The 14,555-nt window shown below is 43.9% G+C and overlaps 1 protein-coding gene across 1 annotated transcript in view; it reads left to right on the top strand.

Moving 5' to 3' along the window:
- Nucleotides 1–11,729, top strand: part of fam222aa (family with sequence similarity 222 member Aa) — a gene marked incomplete at its 5' end in the record, with an annotated part of 44,762 nt that extends 33,033 nt beyond the window's left edge. The window contains 1 exon segment of the mRNA XM_079162091.1: nt 10,040–11,729. Within this exon segment, the coding sequence (XP_079018217.1) occupies nt 10,040–11,496 (1,457 nt within the window). The 3' untranslated portion in view covers nt 11,497–11,729.
- Between the last annotated feature and the right edge of the window lie 2,826 nt (nt 11,730–14,555).

The raw sequence follows: 14,555 nt of genomic DNA, 5'->3' as shown, positions 1-14,555 counted from the left end.
TGGATGACCCTTGTGGACTGGAGTTGATTAAGATGCAGAGATTTCTTTTGGAAATCAAACCAGTCGAACCTGTTAATGTATTTTGACTCTGTATATGTTTGCACTGGACCAGAGCTTTCCACAAGGTTCAGTGAGGGTACATTGTGAAGTGGCTGGGCTAAATGCAAAACCTCAGAAGGGGGAGAGGGCAGCAGAGAGGCAGGGATATAACTGGAGGAGAGGAGAGGGGGTGGGGGTTGACTATGATGCCATAGGAATGAGTTCACAGGCCCATGAGCACAGACCTAATCGCACATGACAATATCGGCTGGTGTGCCAGTCGCAACGCATAACCACCCCGCTGCTTGTGCTGACTCGGGGTATTTGCTGATAAGCCCTGCTTTCTAGACCATGCTGTATGCACAATGAGGGTGGCCCAGGCAGGCCTGAGGGCTGGCTCATCACAGGCGGACCCGGGGGCTATCCCCCCCCATCTATACTGAACCGTGCACTCCACTAAGCCCTTTGGCCAGACTTGATTATTAAACAGAAAACTGTTTTGTATGGAATATAGGTATTTTTTCCATTTATAATCTACGATGTTGCCCATCCAGGACCATAAATTATTGCAAATAGAAAGAGCCTGGTGAAACTCGTGAGCCTGAAATGAGGTCGAGTTTGTGAGGGGCTCTGTTCACAGCGTGAAATATTCAGGGTTGATGCTTTCCATTGAAATGCCTTTTTTTTTTTTTGGACTGTCATGGGAACAAACATGGAGTCCTTTCTTTTTGTTTGTCCGTTTTGTTTATGGAGTGCAGTGTGAGCTAAACATGTTGCCCCAGTTTCTGTTTGTTTGATGCACGGGTGTCCCACAAAAAAAGCTGTTGGTCTGCATTCCTTTGTGGCTCAAAGAGGACATAAACTACTCAATGGTGTTGTTTTTGCTGGACGGTCTGCTAGATCATCAGTAATTATCATGTGCAGTGATCTGCTCTGAATTAAAGAGGGACTTTATGTTAAGTTCTCTTTGAATATAACTTTTTGCGTTAAAAATAACCTAAATGGGCAAGAATGTAAGGTATCTGCCTAAAGATCTTTTTCTTTTTGTCTTTTCAAATGCTATCTTGACAGAAGTTATAGTGCTGATAATGTTTTTAATTCCAGAGAGAGGCAGTAGGCCTCCTCTGGTGATGCCAGTGGTGTTAATGGGGCAGGAATGCAGGACGAGTGCTTTCCCACGCTGTTAGTTTTCTTCTGCTGTGCGCGTTTGAGACGAGGCTCTGTGCCGGCTAGGCTCCGCTAATGCAGCCAGAGTGCAGACAAATGGAAAGTGACACTTGTGTGTGTAGAATGGTATTTGTGGTGACGCTTTGACTACAGATAATAAAGTGTTCGCCCTGAGGTGATTTCGCCCGGCAAGCACCCCAGATGAAACTCACTTACTCAGAGAGGGAGACTGAAGAGACAGAGAGGGGGAATAAGAGACAGAGAGAGGGATGAAGAGACAGAGAGAGGGATGAAGAGACAGAGAGGGGGAATAAGAGACAGAGAGAGGGAAGAAGAGACAGAGAGAGGGAAGAAGAGACAGAGAGAGGGAAGAAGAGACAGAGAGAGGGATGAAGAGACAGAGAGAGGGATGAAGAGACAGAGAGAGGGAGGGAATAAGAGACAGAGAGAGGGAATAAGAGACAGAAAGAGGGAAGAAGAGACAGAGAGAGGGATGAAGAGACAGAGAGAGGGATGAAGAGACAGAGAGAGGGAAGAAGAGACAGAGAGGGAAGAAGAGACAGAGAGGGAAGAAGAGACAGAGAGAGGGATGAAGAGACAGAGAGAGGGAATAAGAGACAGAAAGAGGGAAGAAGAGACAGAGAGGGAGACTGGAGAGACAGAGAGAGGGAATAAGAGACAGAGAGAGGGAAGAAGAGACAGAGAGAGGGATGAAGAGACAGAGAGAGGGATAAAGAGACAGAGAGGGAGATGAAGAGACAGAGAGAGGGATGAAGACAGAGAGAGGGATAAAGAGACAGAGAGAGGGATGAAGACAGAGAGAAGGATGTAGAGACAGAGAGGGAGACTAACGAGAGAGAGAGGGATGTAGAGACAGAGAGGGAGACTAACGAGAGAGAGGGAGATGAAGAGACAGAGAGAAGGATGAAGAGACAGAGAGGGAGATGATGATACATGTTTAACTAAAAAGAAAGCATGTTTGGAGCTTCTAGATTAGTGGATTTTGCCTATTCATGGTCATCAATGCTGCAGCTTAAAGAGAAAGGATATCTGGATGGTAAAATATTTGGATCAGCTGTTAACAGGATCTACGAATTAAGTTAAGTTATCTCTGTGTGTGTGTGTGTGTGTGTGTGTGTGTGTGTGTGTGTGTGTGTGTGTGTGTGTGTGTGTGTGTGTGTGTGTGTGTGTGTGTGTGTGTGTGTGTGTGTGTGTGTGTGTGTGTGTGTGTGTGTGTGTGTGTGTGTCTGCCAGTCCATGTGTACAGAAGAGTCCTTCAGGATCAATCAATCCTCAGTAATTTCCCCTACAGCTCATAAAAGCCAGGTCTGTCTGGAAGGAGCATGAGGTTGCCACATCAAACCAGCTAATTAATTTTCATGGCTGATTCAGGAACATCTGGCTTCAGAGATAAATTCTTACGAGAAAATGTAAACATGGCAGTGTCTTGGTGGTATAATATTTCCCATTTCTTGGGAGAAAACCTTTATAATAGAAACCTAATTAGCTGTTTTGATCGGACCCATTGTTCACCATCACATATTACATATATGAGAAACTGAAAAAGACTAATAATGTTGATGGACAGAACATGTTGTACAGAAAGAAAAACAAATGTATCTTGTTTTTCCTCTGCTCCTTCCTCATGTTATCTGTGCCATAGCTCTGTCTCAGTGTTCTGTATTAACCGTACACGTGGACACTGCTGGCTAACTAAATGACCTCATGCTGCAGTCTCTGTGAGGAGGAAGCCCAAATTAGGCTCTCAATTGGGTATTTCTTCCATCTGCTTATGCAGGAAATAGATAAATTAAATCTAAGATTAGATTGGTTTTAATGAAATTAAAGATTAGATTTGGGAGTTTTGTCCAAGTTTTTTTAATCTCTTTTAATGATTAAATCCATTTTTGACATTTTGCCACATCTGCGTGCCTGTGAAGGATCAGTGTGCAGATTGCTTTAACATTCTCATTATCCTCTTTGCTATTTGTGAAACATGTTGGCAGGTTAAAAGCCCAATATGTGATTGCAGCATGACACCCTCTGTGGAAAAATGTTGTCCAACTACCGATTCTATTTACATAGTGAGTCATTTGAATGAAGTATTTGCCTTTTATTTAGTGTCTGACATTTGAGTCAAACGTAACACTATGTGACTGTGACACATATGGTTTGTTTATTGTTTGATTTATTATTTAATAAGTTAAAAATGATGCTGCATTCCATTTACCTCAGAAATCGGAATTAGGAGATGGAAATGACATCACACCCGTTCCACTACAACAAGTCATAAAACTGAATGGGGTTTGCTCCAGCCAGGTGAGACAATATTAGCAATATCGGTTGATAACAGCATATTATGGAGGTATTTGGCACATACAGACACAGTAGCAGAATGTTCACAGATAGGAGTTGGACAATACTGTATGTATGAGTGTGACAAGTAAGACAGAAGTGCTAATAAACTGAATATTACTACAGATTTATTTTACTGTTGATTTCACGGAGCAGCCAACTTCGATTTTGTGGTCGGGGTTTGTTCGGCATCGTCTGTGTATCTGACTCGGAAATGCGTCCTGAGGCGGCGTGCCGACTGGGAACACGGAAATTCCGACCCCGTTCTTATGGAATGCAGCTTTACAATCTTTAAGTCAACCTCCTTTAGAAATAAATGTGAAGAATTTAAAGAAGACAAAGAGGAGTTTGGTGAAGATTGCATTTTCGTTTCCACTGTCTTACAATGTGACTTTGTTTGATGATTATGATGACACAAGCAGCCGTGAATTCAGACAGCTCTATCCTCTGAGAAATCAATGCAGTTTGATTTTTATCTTTGCAATTATAGATAGCAAAGGCCTGACAAATAATTGCCTTGATTTTCTTCTCGCTGTGTTGTTGCACAGAAAATCAACCTTGAGATGAACAGAGGGAGATGAGTGTTCCTAAAAATGGCTTTTCTGATATCAAGCAAGCAGCAGGGTTCCCTTTCCCCTCACGTGCACTTGAATTGATTAGTACTCCAGCTGAGGGCATATTCAACATGTCTGCCCCCTGCAAGGCTGCTGTACCCTGTTGATCACTGGCTCATACATGTGCTTCCTCTGCTCCCGCTCTCCTCAGGAAGCTCCTGTGGGGCGCTGAGGCTTTGATTGACTGGCGGCGAGTCCACAGGACGCCTCTATTATTATCATCTCTACCTTGGCAGAGGGGTATGTCCAGGGGGTCTGGCCGACAACCCCTGCTTTGTGTGCCCGATAGTCAATTAGAGGCAGCGCACTGCCGGAGACGAGTGGGATGCAGGGTTAATTGCAGAGGACCAAACAGCTGGCTCTATCAGGGCCCATTGTGTTTGCAGCAGTTGTCACGGCAATTGAGGCCTGGCTGTAATCGCTGACTAATCAGCCCTGTGCCAGATGACACCTCCATTAGCACAAGGCAGGTATTGTTCAGGATGCGAAACTGCCTCTGGCTTCCCCTCACCTAACCGTCTTTTTGCAGCAGACTAACAGAGGAGGGGAGAAGACCCTGATCCTATCTGCTGAGAGCTAAACAATAGCCACAGGTCAAGGGTTCCTCCATGGAGCAATGCTGTTGAATCTGCCCCGTCTAGGCTGCAACACATTTGACTGGTCAGACATTTTCCAAGCTGGGGGATTGAAGATTGTTTTAGCCATGAATTATTAATTTGAATAACTTCATTACAATAAGGTTAATGGCAAAGTGGCCATTAGTGGTGGAATGTGTTACAAGACTTGTGGATAAAAGGGACAACCTGCCGGCCCAGTGGTCTAAATCACACACCACATGTTTGAAGAAACCCGAAATTGGATCATGTGGGGCAACCCCACCCCCCCAAAAAGAAAGTACCGTGAAAAAAATGTAGGTTGAGTAGACACATGATCAATACTGCAGCTAATGTCCCCTCTTGGCTCACACACACATTGAACAGGGACTGTCCCTCTCTGAGGGAAATGGCTCCAAGTGAACATGGTTGATGTTGGACTGAAGCTGACCCCGTGTTTGCTTTCATCTCTGCTCCTGTTGTTTGCCCTAACCTCATCACTGTTTGTTTGACCAAAGTTACTGCGTAGTATGCACTCGTTCTTCTGTGAAAACTTGATTGCATTTCAACCAAATGCTCCTCTTCCTTCATTTAAACAAGCACTTTTTTTCCGCTGCTCACCAATGGACATGGTCAGAGGGGAATAAAACATGCAGTAAGTAGGGATACGGGCTTGCAGGAGTGAGTGAGGAAGCGGCGCAGGCTTTTTGATGTGTTTGAGCGTTTTCTCCACTAATAAGAAGAAACTTCTCCAAACTGCTCCTAATCTTAGAACACTTGGAACACTAATAAATGGGAGCAAGGGCATTTCAGGCACTTCTCTCCGACTTTTCCCTCTGCTTATTCATTTAAACCTCTAATTAAAATGCAAAGCATTCTCATGGTCCTCCGGATTTGGTGCTGCACTCTCGCACAGCCTCTGACTCCCTATCTCCCCCCCCACCCACCCTCCTCTTTCCACCTCACCTAACTCCCTGCTCTCATATTCTCTCTGTCTGCCTTTGCTTCTTGTGATCAACACAATTTGACCTCTCACTTGGAAGAAGTGCACAGAATTTAATGGATTTTTTACAGTCTAATCTAACCAGTTCCCTCTTTATTGCTGTTTTGTACCCAGTGGACCTCATCTTTACCAGCCCTCCACCACTCCTCCACCCTCACACCAAGAAAATTAGTTCATCAGAATTCAAAATGTACTGCTAGCTAATTAAAGGAGTGTTAATTGAGTGTTCAGAATTGGGTACCCCTTTCACCAAACGCACAGACACACACACACACACACTCACTCACACATACACACCCACGTGTGTGCATACACACAAGCACACATGCAATCACAGTAACAGCACTGGGTACACCAAGGACGTTGCGCTTGGGGAGTTTCATGCCAATCAAAAATGGAGAGAAAGGAGAGTGCCCATCCTCCAAGTGAAATGGGATTTCTAGATCATATCATGGCCTACTCCAGCTCAGTCCGGCTCTGTGCTGCCATGTTATCCTATCCCAGCCTTGCTATCTCCGTCTCACCACTGGAGAGTGTAACACTGCACAGATAGCCTCTCTCACGACGTGCATCGTGCTAATGAGGGGTGGCATTTAGAGATGTGCTGCTCTGACACATGGGCATTGTGTGCCAGGCACTGGGTGATTAAGGACGAAGGTCAGCCCATTAATTGCCTTCCTGCCATCTCCGCTCCCTGGCGCGTGATCTCTCAGAACTAATGCATGTTTGCCTGAGCTTTTATCTCATCTCCAATGCAGTTCAATCATATGCGTGGTTTGTTTATATTCCTTTCATGTGAAACTTTATTGTTAAGGCAGTGCTAGCCCAGGTTTCCCCTCATTTACTATAAGCAGTTTCATGTGCTAGTGAGTGCACATATAGCCTCCTGCTCACAGGAAGGGAAAAACCATATTCTTCCGTCCCCAGGGAAATAATTAATCCTTACAAGGCTGTCGCATGTCGAAATGAAGCGAGTGTGAAGCATTTAGCCCAGGAGGCATTGCAGGCTGTCGCCCGCACAGGCACCTGTTGTTGTCCCTGCCCTACATTTCATGAGTGAGAGCTGAGCAGAGGATAACAACATGCTCCACTGATGGCAAATGAGACACACAACTGCAGATGCAGGTTTGTGTGTGCATGTTTTTGCCTTTCTTTTCTGTTTTCATGCATAGTGTTTGCATGCACGTCCACGCTGGAGAATGTGCACAGGTGCAGGAAACCCCCTACCTTATGATGGGTTGAGGGCTCACACAAAGGAGGCAGTGCTGGCTGCCTCGGAGGGTGTTTATCAGCCAGCACCATCTGTATGCTGCTGCTCATAGCTGTGATCTACTGCAGCCTTAACCAATAAGTCACAAAGTGCCAGTCTAAAAAGATAGTCTCTCCTTTAACCTCCATGTCCTCTCTTATAGACTTACTGCTCTGGAGCAGAGAGATGTGGAGACCCCGCACATCAAACACACAGAGTGTATAACAGCGAGTGAAATTACGCCCCAGTTTGTGGCCATACTTACTGTGATCAACTTTACTTCAAAATTTATACCATGGAACTTTTCATTGAGGAAGCTGGAATCAGAAGCATCCAGATGCTCATTTGCCTCCTCCTCCTCCTCTTCTTCCTTTATGCCTGTGGGTTCTAATAACCGGAAGCCTTTGTGGAGCTGAGATGGGTTTTGTAGGCCTGAAAGGCCTCTAATCCCTGTGGCCTGTGAAGTGTGAAACCCTTTGATGCCAGGTTGGTGTGCCAAAGGCTCTGCCTATTGACAAACAAGGGCCAAGCTGGGAAAAGACGGAGGGAGAGGGCTTTCTCGTCTCTCTAAGAAGAAATGCAGGCTCGGGCATGGAAAATATGGACTCAGTCAGTGAGAAGGAATAGAATTAGCCACCCTTTAATGAATTTCCTGGCTGTTTTTATAGTTTTTTTTTCCTCGTGGCAGTAATTAGGTGGAATGATGGGCATATTGCAGCTGGGGGCTTGCAGGGACAGCAGGGCACAGGCCCTTGATATGCCTGAAAGCCAAGTATCTTTCCTCATTTAGACCATGTGATGATCAAAGATGTTTTTTTTTTTTTTGCTCTCATGTAAAGAGGATCAAAAAAAAATGCTGCCATTCCATTTGCATGTGGACCAGCAATCTGCTTTGAAATGAGCATGTTTTTATCTTCTGAGCAAATGAAATAAGTCTTCTGTCAGTTTTCCACTGCAAGTCAGAACATCAAAGCAAATGGCACTGCCGTCACCAGGGAAGCAGAGCCTTGCCTCAGTAAGGTTGGTTAGATGTTAGATTGGCTGGACTGGCACACTCAGCCTTGCCCATTAGGATGGCAGCAGGTTCCCTCCCTCTGATTAAAACCAAGTTATTAAATCCAAGATATTTTTTATTATTATAGAATAATAAAAATATTATAGAAATTACATTTTTAGTTGAGTGTTTCTGATTTAGAAAGGATGCTGTCTGCAGGATGAACCAAACTGACTGGAATAGGTCTTGCACTTAATTTGGCTTGGGATATTCACAGTCTCCCCCTCTGCTGTTAAATTCCCAATTTATTTCTTTTATGATATGGATCTTGTAGATTTAATCATTTTCACAGTTGGAGACCCATAGGGTTGTTGAAATGAACTCCCCATGCTATCTGTAATGGGAGCAAAGAAATGAGAATTGTGACTACTTGGCTGTGGAGTCTCTCCAAAATGATTTTGCAATCGGAGAGCAAATGGAGTGAGTCCTAGTCACAGCCTGCACCCTGCAGACTCCTTAGGTCGCCGGGACATTTGCTGACGGCACAGTTATGGCAGTTAATTTTTGTGCGTTGTGTTAGCTTTTGCATAAAAATGTCATTTTTGAAGGTGTTGCAATCATACAACTGCTGATATATTGCTTGTAAATTGAGTTATTTCTCCCATCCCCCCACCCTTTTTGTTACACTGAGCTAAGTAGCCATGAAATTGACTGAATAATGTCGTTTAAATCCAATCTCACCGCGGCCTCTCACCTCCATGCCCAGCCCCCAAACAATGACACATGGTGGGTTTTTTAGAAATTGCCATTTGCCTGTTTGCCACCTCAATTCACAATGGCCAAGCCTTGGCTCATTTAGCGAGGGGCATTGCTAGTCACACTCGCTGCATTTACTGCTGAATTGAATTTGGGGTTTGGATTGGTTTCATATGGCAAGCAGCATTTACATGTGCAACGTCTCTGCAACTGTCTTTTGTCTGTTGTGTCATGTAATGATTAGTAAATGTAAAATAAATGCATGTAATAACAATCTATATAACATGAACAGAAAAGCCAATATTTTGCTACTGGTGCTCTTTAATGAAATATGTCAGAGTCACACAAGTGCAAACCATTGGCATGTCTTATATTTGATTTATTCAATCTCAACAATGATTTGTTTCCGTCTTTTTTAAATGCTTTTTAAAACTGCGTGTGCTCAGTTTTATCCTTGACCAAGTTTGCAAATAGCAGCACTGTAGAATTCTTGACTTGGTTCCAGTCTGATGTAGTTCACCTTAACCAGGCTACTAATTCCCCATGGATGTCTAATTGGTTTTTTTGTGAGGGCCTCTCCACATACTCCTGAATTGAATAAATGTGGAAATGCTGTGGCCAAGGGTAAGACCCAGTAAGTGATACCACTTATAAATCTCAAATGTGCCACTGCAATTAAACAAGCTTTTATCCCCTCCCCTTTGTCCCTGCTTGCCTGGTATCCAAGGCTAACCCAATTCAATGCTAAAGAGAGTCTGAATTAATTTCACAATGCACTGATTTAACAGCGCCTAAGGTACCAGGCTTTGACAGAATGAGTTTTAAAAAAGATCCATTTGCCTAGGGAAGAACTTCCACAGGAGGGTGTGAAAATGAGATGGAAAGAAAGCTCAAATGGAGGAAGGATGGAACATAAATGAGTGTCAGCCCTGATTTACTATTTGGAAACTCTCTATTTGGGTTGTTCTGCAGTGTGCCCGCTGTTTGCTTCTGGTTTTATTCACCTGCTTTTGTTGAACACTCACATTTTTCAGTGTGCTTTAGATGTAGTCACTGTAATACTAAAGGTTTGACTGTTGCAGCAGAGTAGTGGTTATTGCAATTGGTTGATCGATCTGACTTTGTGGCTGCCATTGCTGTTGGCGCCTTTGATATTTCTGGTAATGAAACGCCTGGTCTGATGTTCTGTTCCGCAACACATGAGGCCATCTATTTCTTTTATTTTTTTTATCTTGATCACTCATACTTTTTTCTCTGTTTGTTTTGCAGGTGAGCTTGTGGTGCCCACACATTCCCCGCGCTACCCCACTGCGGCAGAACTTGATGCCTTCGCTCAGAAGACGGCCAACAGCCCTCTGTCCATCAAGATCTTCCCCACCAACATCAGGGTTCCCCAGCACAAGCACCTTAATCGGACTGTGAATGGATATGACACCACAGGGCAACGCGTTGGTCCCTATCCACATATCCACACAGGGGGCCACCATGGCCTGCTGGCAATCCTCAAGGCCTCCTCACCGTCATCCTCATCAACAGCCACCTTTATCCCTTCAAAAGGTGTTCTTAAGAACTCCGAAGGAAGACGGACTAAGCTCTCTCCAGCCCACATAGCTGTTGCCCCATACCCACCCCCTAGTAGTAGCACTTTAGCCAGTGGTCATGGCCAAATGGTATACCACACTGGGCCCCCAGAGGGCCCCGTGCTCTCGGTTCCCCCAAATGTCACTGTAGCTGGCTCAGTGATTCCGGTAACAGGGGGCCGAGGCCTGGCCCTGCCTGCACAGTCCAACCTCCCCTCCATCCAGAGCATCATCTACCAGATCAACCAGCATTGCCAGGCCCAGGCTCTGCAGCAGGTGTGCCAAGGGGCTGCCACTACACCGTCGAATTCCAGCCCCTCCAAGCAGGGCACAACTGGCATGGGGGTCTCTTGTAGCTCCTCAGGTGGCGGATACGTGGTAGGAATGGGTCCCCAGGCTAATATGGTGTACACAGGGCCCGGGCTGCCGGCTCAAAATGCAGAGGCTTTGAAGACTGGAGTGTACGCAGATGGAATGGACTACATCATTTGGCAGAAGCATCAGCAGCAGCAACAACAACAACAGCAGCAGCAGCATCAACAGGCTGTGCTCCGCATGTACAGCGGAGGTAGCGGAGGAGGGGGCGCCATCAGCAAGTCCCCAGAAACTTGTGTTCCAGGGGGACTTGTGGCATCACAAATGTCCTCCTCTTCCTCCAGACCTTACCACCTGACAGCGAGTGCCAGCGGAGGAGGCGGGATGGACAAAGTCAGCTCTTCCCCTTTGAACTGTATGGGTATGCATGGAAATTTCTCAGTGGGTCAATATTTTGCCCCGCCATGGAACAGTGTGCTGGTAACACCTGACAGTGACTGCTACAACCCCCAGGAGCTTTTGGCCACCTCCACAGGAGGACCGGTCACGGGGCACAGAGAGATGGGCTACCCCCACCACCATCACCACTACCACCATCATCATCACCCTGCTGTAGACAGCGGGGGAGGTTTGTGCTGCAGCCTGCCCAGCAAGAGCTTGTGCAACACATCAGTGCTGAGCAGCAGCTTGCAGTCTCTGGAGTACCTGATCAACGACATCCACCCACCCTGCATCAAGGAGCAGATGCTTGGCAAAGGCTACGAGACTGTGTCTGTGCCACGTCTGTTAGACCACCAGCATGCACACATCCGCCTCCCTGTTTACAGATAGAGTGGGAAGAAGAGGAGGAAGAGAATCAAGAGTTGGAATTTGTGAAGAAAATCAAAGTTAAAGAACACATATGTTTTTTCTAGGTACCGATTGTTGAAAGTGGCACTGCTTTAACTTGTGTGGGAGTAGAGAAGAGCCGTTGTTGTGCTGTGTGTCCCTTGGTTTGGTGGTTTCAAGGCAGGCTGTGGGAATCCCAAATATGAAAGGTGGTAGTGATTGCCAACGGGAAAGAAAAAGGGATTTCAAGATACTCCAGATGTTCCATTGTGTGGTTTGCCAATAGGAATTTTGGGTTGATTTATTTTTTCTTCAGTTTTTTTGTTGTTTTACTCGCCTGAACTTTTTGATTAGAATCATAGCTCGACATGAAGTGCATACGGCACTTGTATCCAACTTCCAAATACTAAGGCTGAAGCTACTGTGTAGGTTGTCACTGAAAGGGTCTCAAAAGGGCCAAAGCTTAGGGCTGCTTTCAAAATCCAAAACAATGTAACAGTACACATATAAACACACACATAGACAAACGCATACAGAGACAGACTGTACTGATACGTGAGGAGACTAAAATTATACTCTGGTGTGTATGTACAAGGATCATAGGGTTGAATTAAAAGAATAGTACAATATTAGTTGTTATTGCTGTTATAATTGATACATAAATTGCACTGCTTGAATCTTATTAACTTTGAAGTTTGGAATTGGGTAGTTTGGATATGATATATTTAAGAAACTTGAAAAACTTGAACCTATTTTTTTGTTTTATATATTTGTAGGTATATTTTATGCATTGGCTGCTATGGGGAAAAGTGTCTCGAAAGCTTTTTTTTTTATTTAAAATGTTTCCTTTTTTGTTTTTTTGATTTGATAATTCCTCCTCAAGCTAATGTGCAGTTTCTTATGTCCTGGTGTGAGGCATAGTCGCTGCTTTGGTTCTGTAAGAACCTGGTCAGAGAGCTCTTTTTCCTAACCAACACTGGAATCTACAATAAATCTTGAAATACTTATTTAAAAAAGAAAATGTTGCAAAAAAAAAACATGATAAAGAAATGTTACAATGAAGAATGTGATTGGGAGGTTATTTACATAACCTTACGTGTATGTTTATGCGTGTATGTGGCTGAGTGCATGCGCGTGTGTGCATTTTAGTTTGTGTTTTTTCAAAATCCTCAGACTTTCTTTTTTGTCAATTGTGTCACTAAAAGATTTCAACCACAAAGACTGAAAAACTGATTCCCCAGTCCCATAAACATCATATCTGAGTAATGTACAGGAGATATTTAGCAAATCTCGCTCCCTTTTATCAGAGGCTTTAGATATTCTCTGGAGCTAGAGTAGAGATCAAGATCCCACATGACTTCTTTCTAGCTGTAGTTACAGTGCTACATCCACTACTTCTGTCAAATGTTTATCATGATGACAGAAAGAGGAGGGAACAAATCAAAGTTCTGTTTGGGGTTACTAGTCACCCCTGATCCTGCAAACAAATACAATATGGAAACAATCATGCCCTGTCCGCTGGCATCAGATGAAATGAGACAAGGCTCACTGCTTTCCCTTGTCCGTTTCAGCCCCTGGTTGGGATACATTTAGCCCGGGCCAGTCTTAACTTGATGATTCAGAGCAGTGAAATATTTATTATGACTGTGAGATTCCCTTGAATGTACTGCACTTAAATTACTGCAATGTTTTATTGCCTTGTGAGACTTGAGTGAAAGAGAAAAATTGGATCAGTGCAGCAGCCCTCTGGTCTTAAATTAGCATTTCTTTTGTCCATCAAATTTCAATGGTAAATTGAATTTAGTAACTGGAGAGAGGGAGTCGGAGCTTTGTTATGGGGAAATACTGGCATCAGTCTAGATTTATAAAGTGCAATTATTATGACTGTATTAACATTTTTCTCTGAGCTTACACCAAAAAAATGTAAACTACAGTTGTCAATACATTCCCAATGTACCACATCCCTAATCCCTATCCCTTTTTGTTTTGAGGTGTAAAATAAATTTCTTTAAGAATATATTCAGAAGCCACATCTTGGCTTTGAAGTCTGTCATTATTTTTTAATGTCCTCTAGAAGTCAGTGGGAAATTTGGCCCTTGTTTCAGCAGCAGCTCTGTGAGATCCAGAGCGGAGCGTGAAGTGTGATGTAGGTCCTTTACTGTACTGTAGCGGTAAACTACTGCCATTGAGAAAGCATACATCATTTTTTACATGTTAATGCTTTGGCCACCCAAAGATAAAGGACAGACAGCATTGTTGTAAAAATAAAGGATTTACACAGAAATATTGACGACAAAGCAGAAATTGATGTTTTTTTGATCATTTGCATAAATAGACCTGTATTTCCCTGAAGATAACCCTTACTTAGTCTTAAATATGAGCCTTAAACTTTGAGCTAATGGTGTTTGTAGACACGCTACTGTCTTTGAATGCTGACAAAGATTTCAGTGGCGAGAATACCAAGCCCCTTGGCTTAAATATGCACAGTAAGCCTCCTTAACATTCCAGTGAAAATTTTTCATGTTGTTTCAACAGCTTAATATCCCAGCCACACTGTGATTCCAGCATATTTTCTGTCTTGTAGAAATATTTTGACAGATTTACAGATACACCCGGTCCCTAAATCCCTTCCGTTTGGCTTCTGCATCCAAGCATTAAACCCTGTCACATGATGTTGAAGTGAAGAGGAGACACTTGAGGCAGTGGAGTTTCTGGTGTCTGGCCTTTCCCACCAGTGGAGGTCTGAGGCACCAGGCCTCTCTGCTAATGGGAATATTGGGTGACGCCTGGCTGCTGGATACTGCCAGTAGAGAGTATTCATTCACTCAAAGGGTTGAAATCAAACCCTTTTTAAATGGCAAGGGGTTTCCTATGAGGTACTGCGAGGAATCTGGCCATTTTGAGCCAGGTTCAACTGAATGAAACAGAGAAAAGGTGACACAAAATATAGCATTTAAAAAAATCTTTTAGTAGAATTATTTCAGTCAATTCACATGTTTTTATAAGATATACGGTGGTATTTAGATACTTTACCATCTTTGCTTGGTTGATATGTTCTACTG

The sequence above is a fragment of the Pholis gunnellus genome (genome assembly GCF_910591455.1).
Source record: "Pholis gunnellus genome assembly, chromosome: 6".
Classification (NCBI taxonomy): Eukaryota; Metazoa; Chordata; class Actinopteri; order Perciformes; family Pholidae; genus Pholis; species Pholis gunnellus.
Note: the sequence above shows the minus strand (reverse complement) of the source record. Positions and strands in the feature narration are given on the sequence as shown.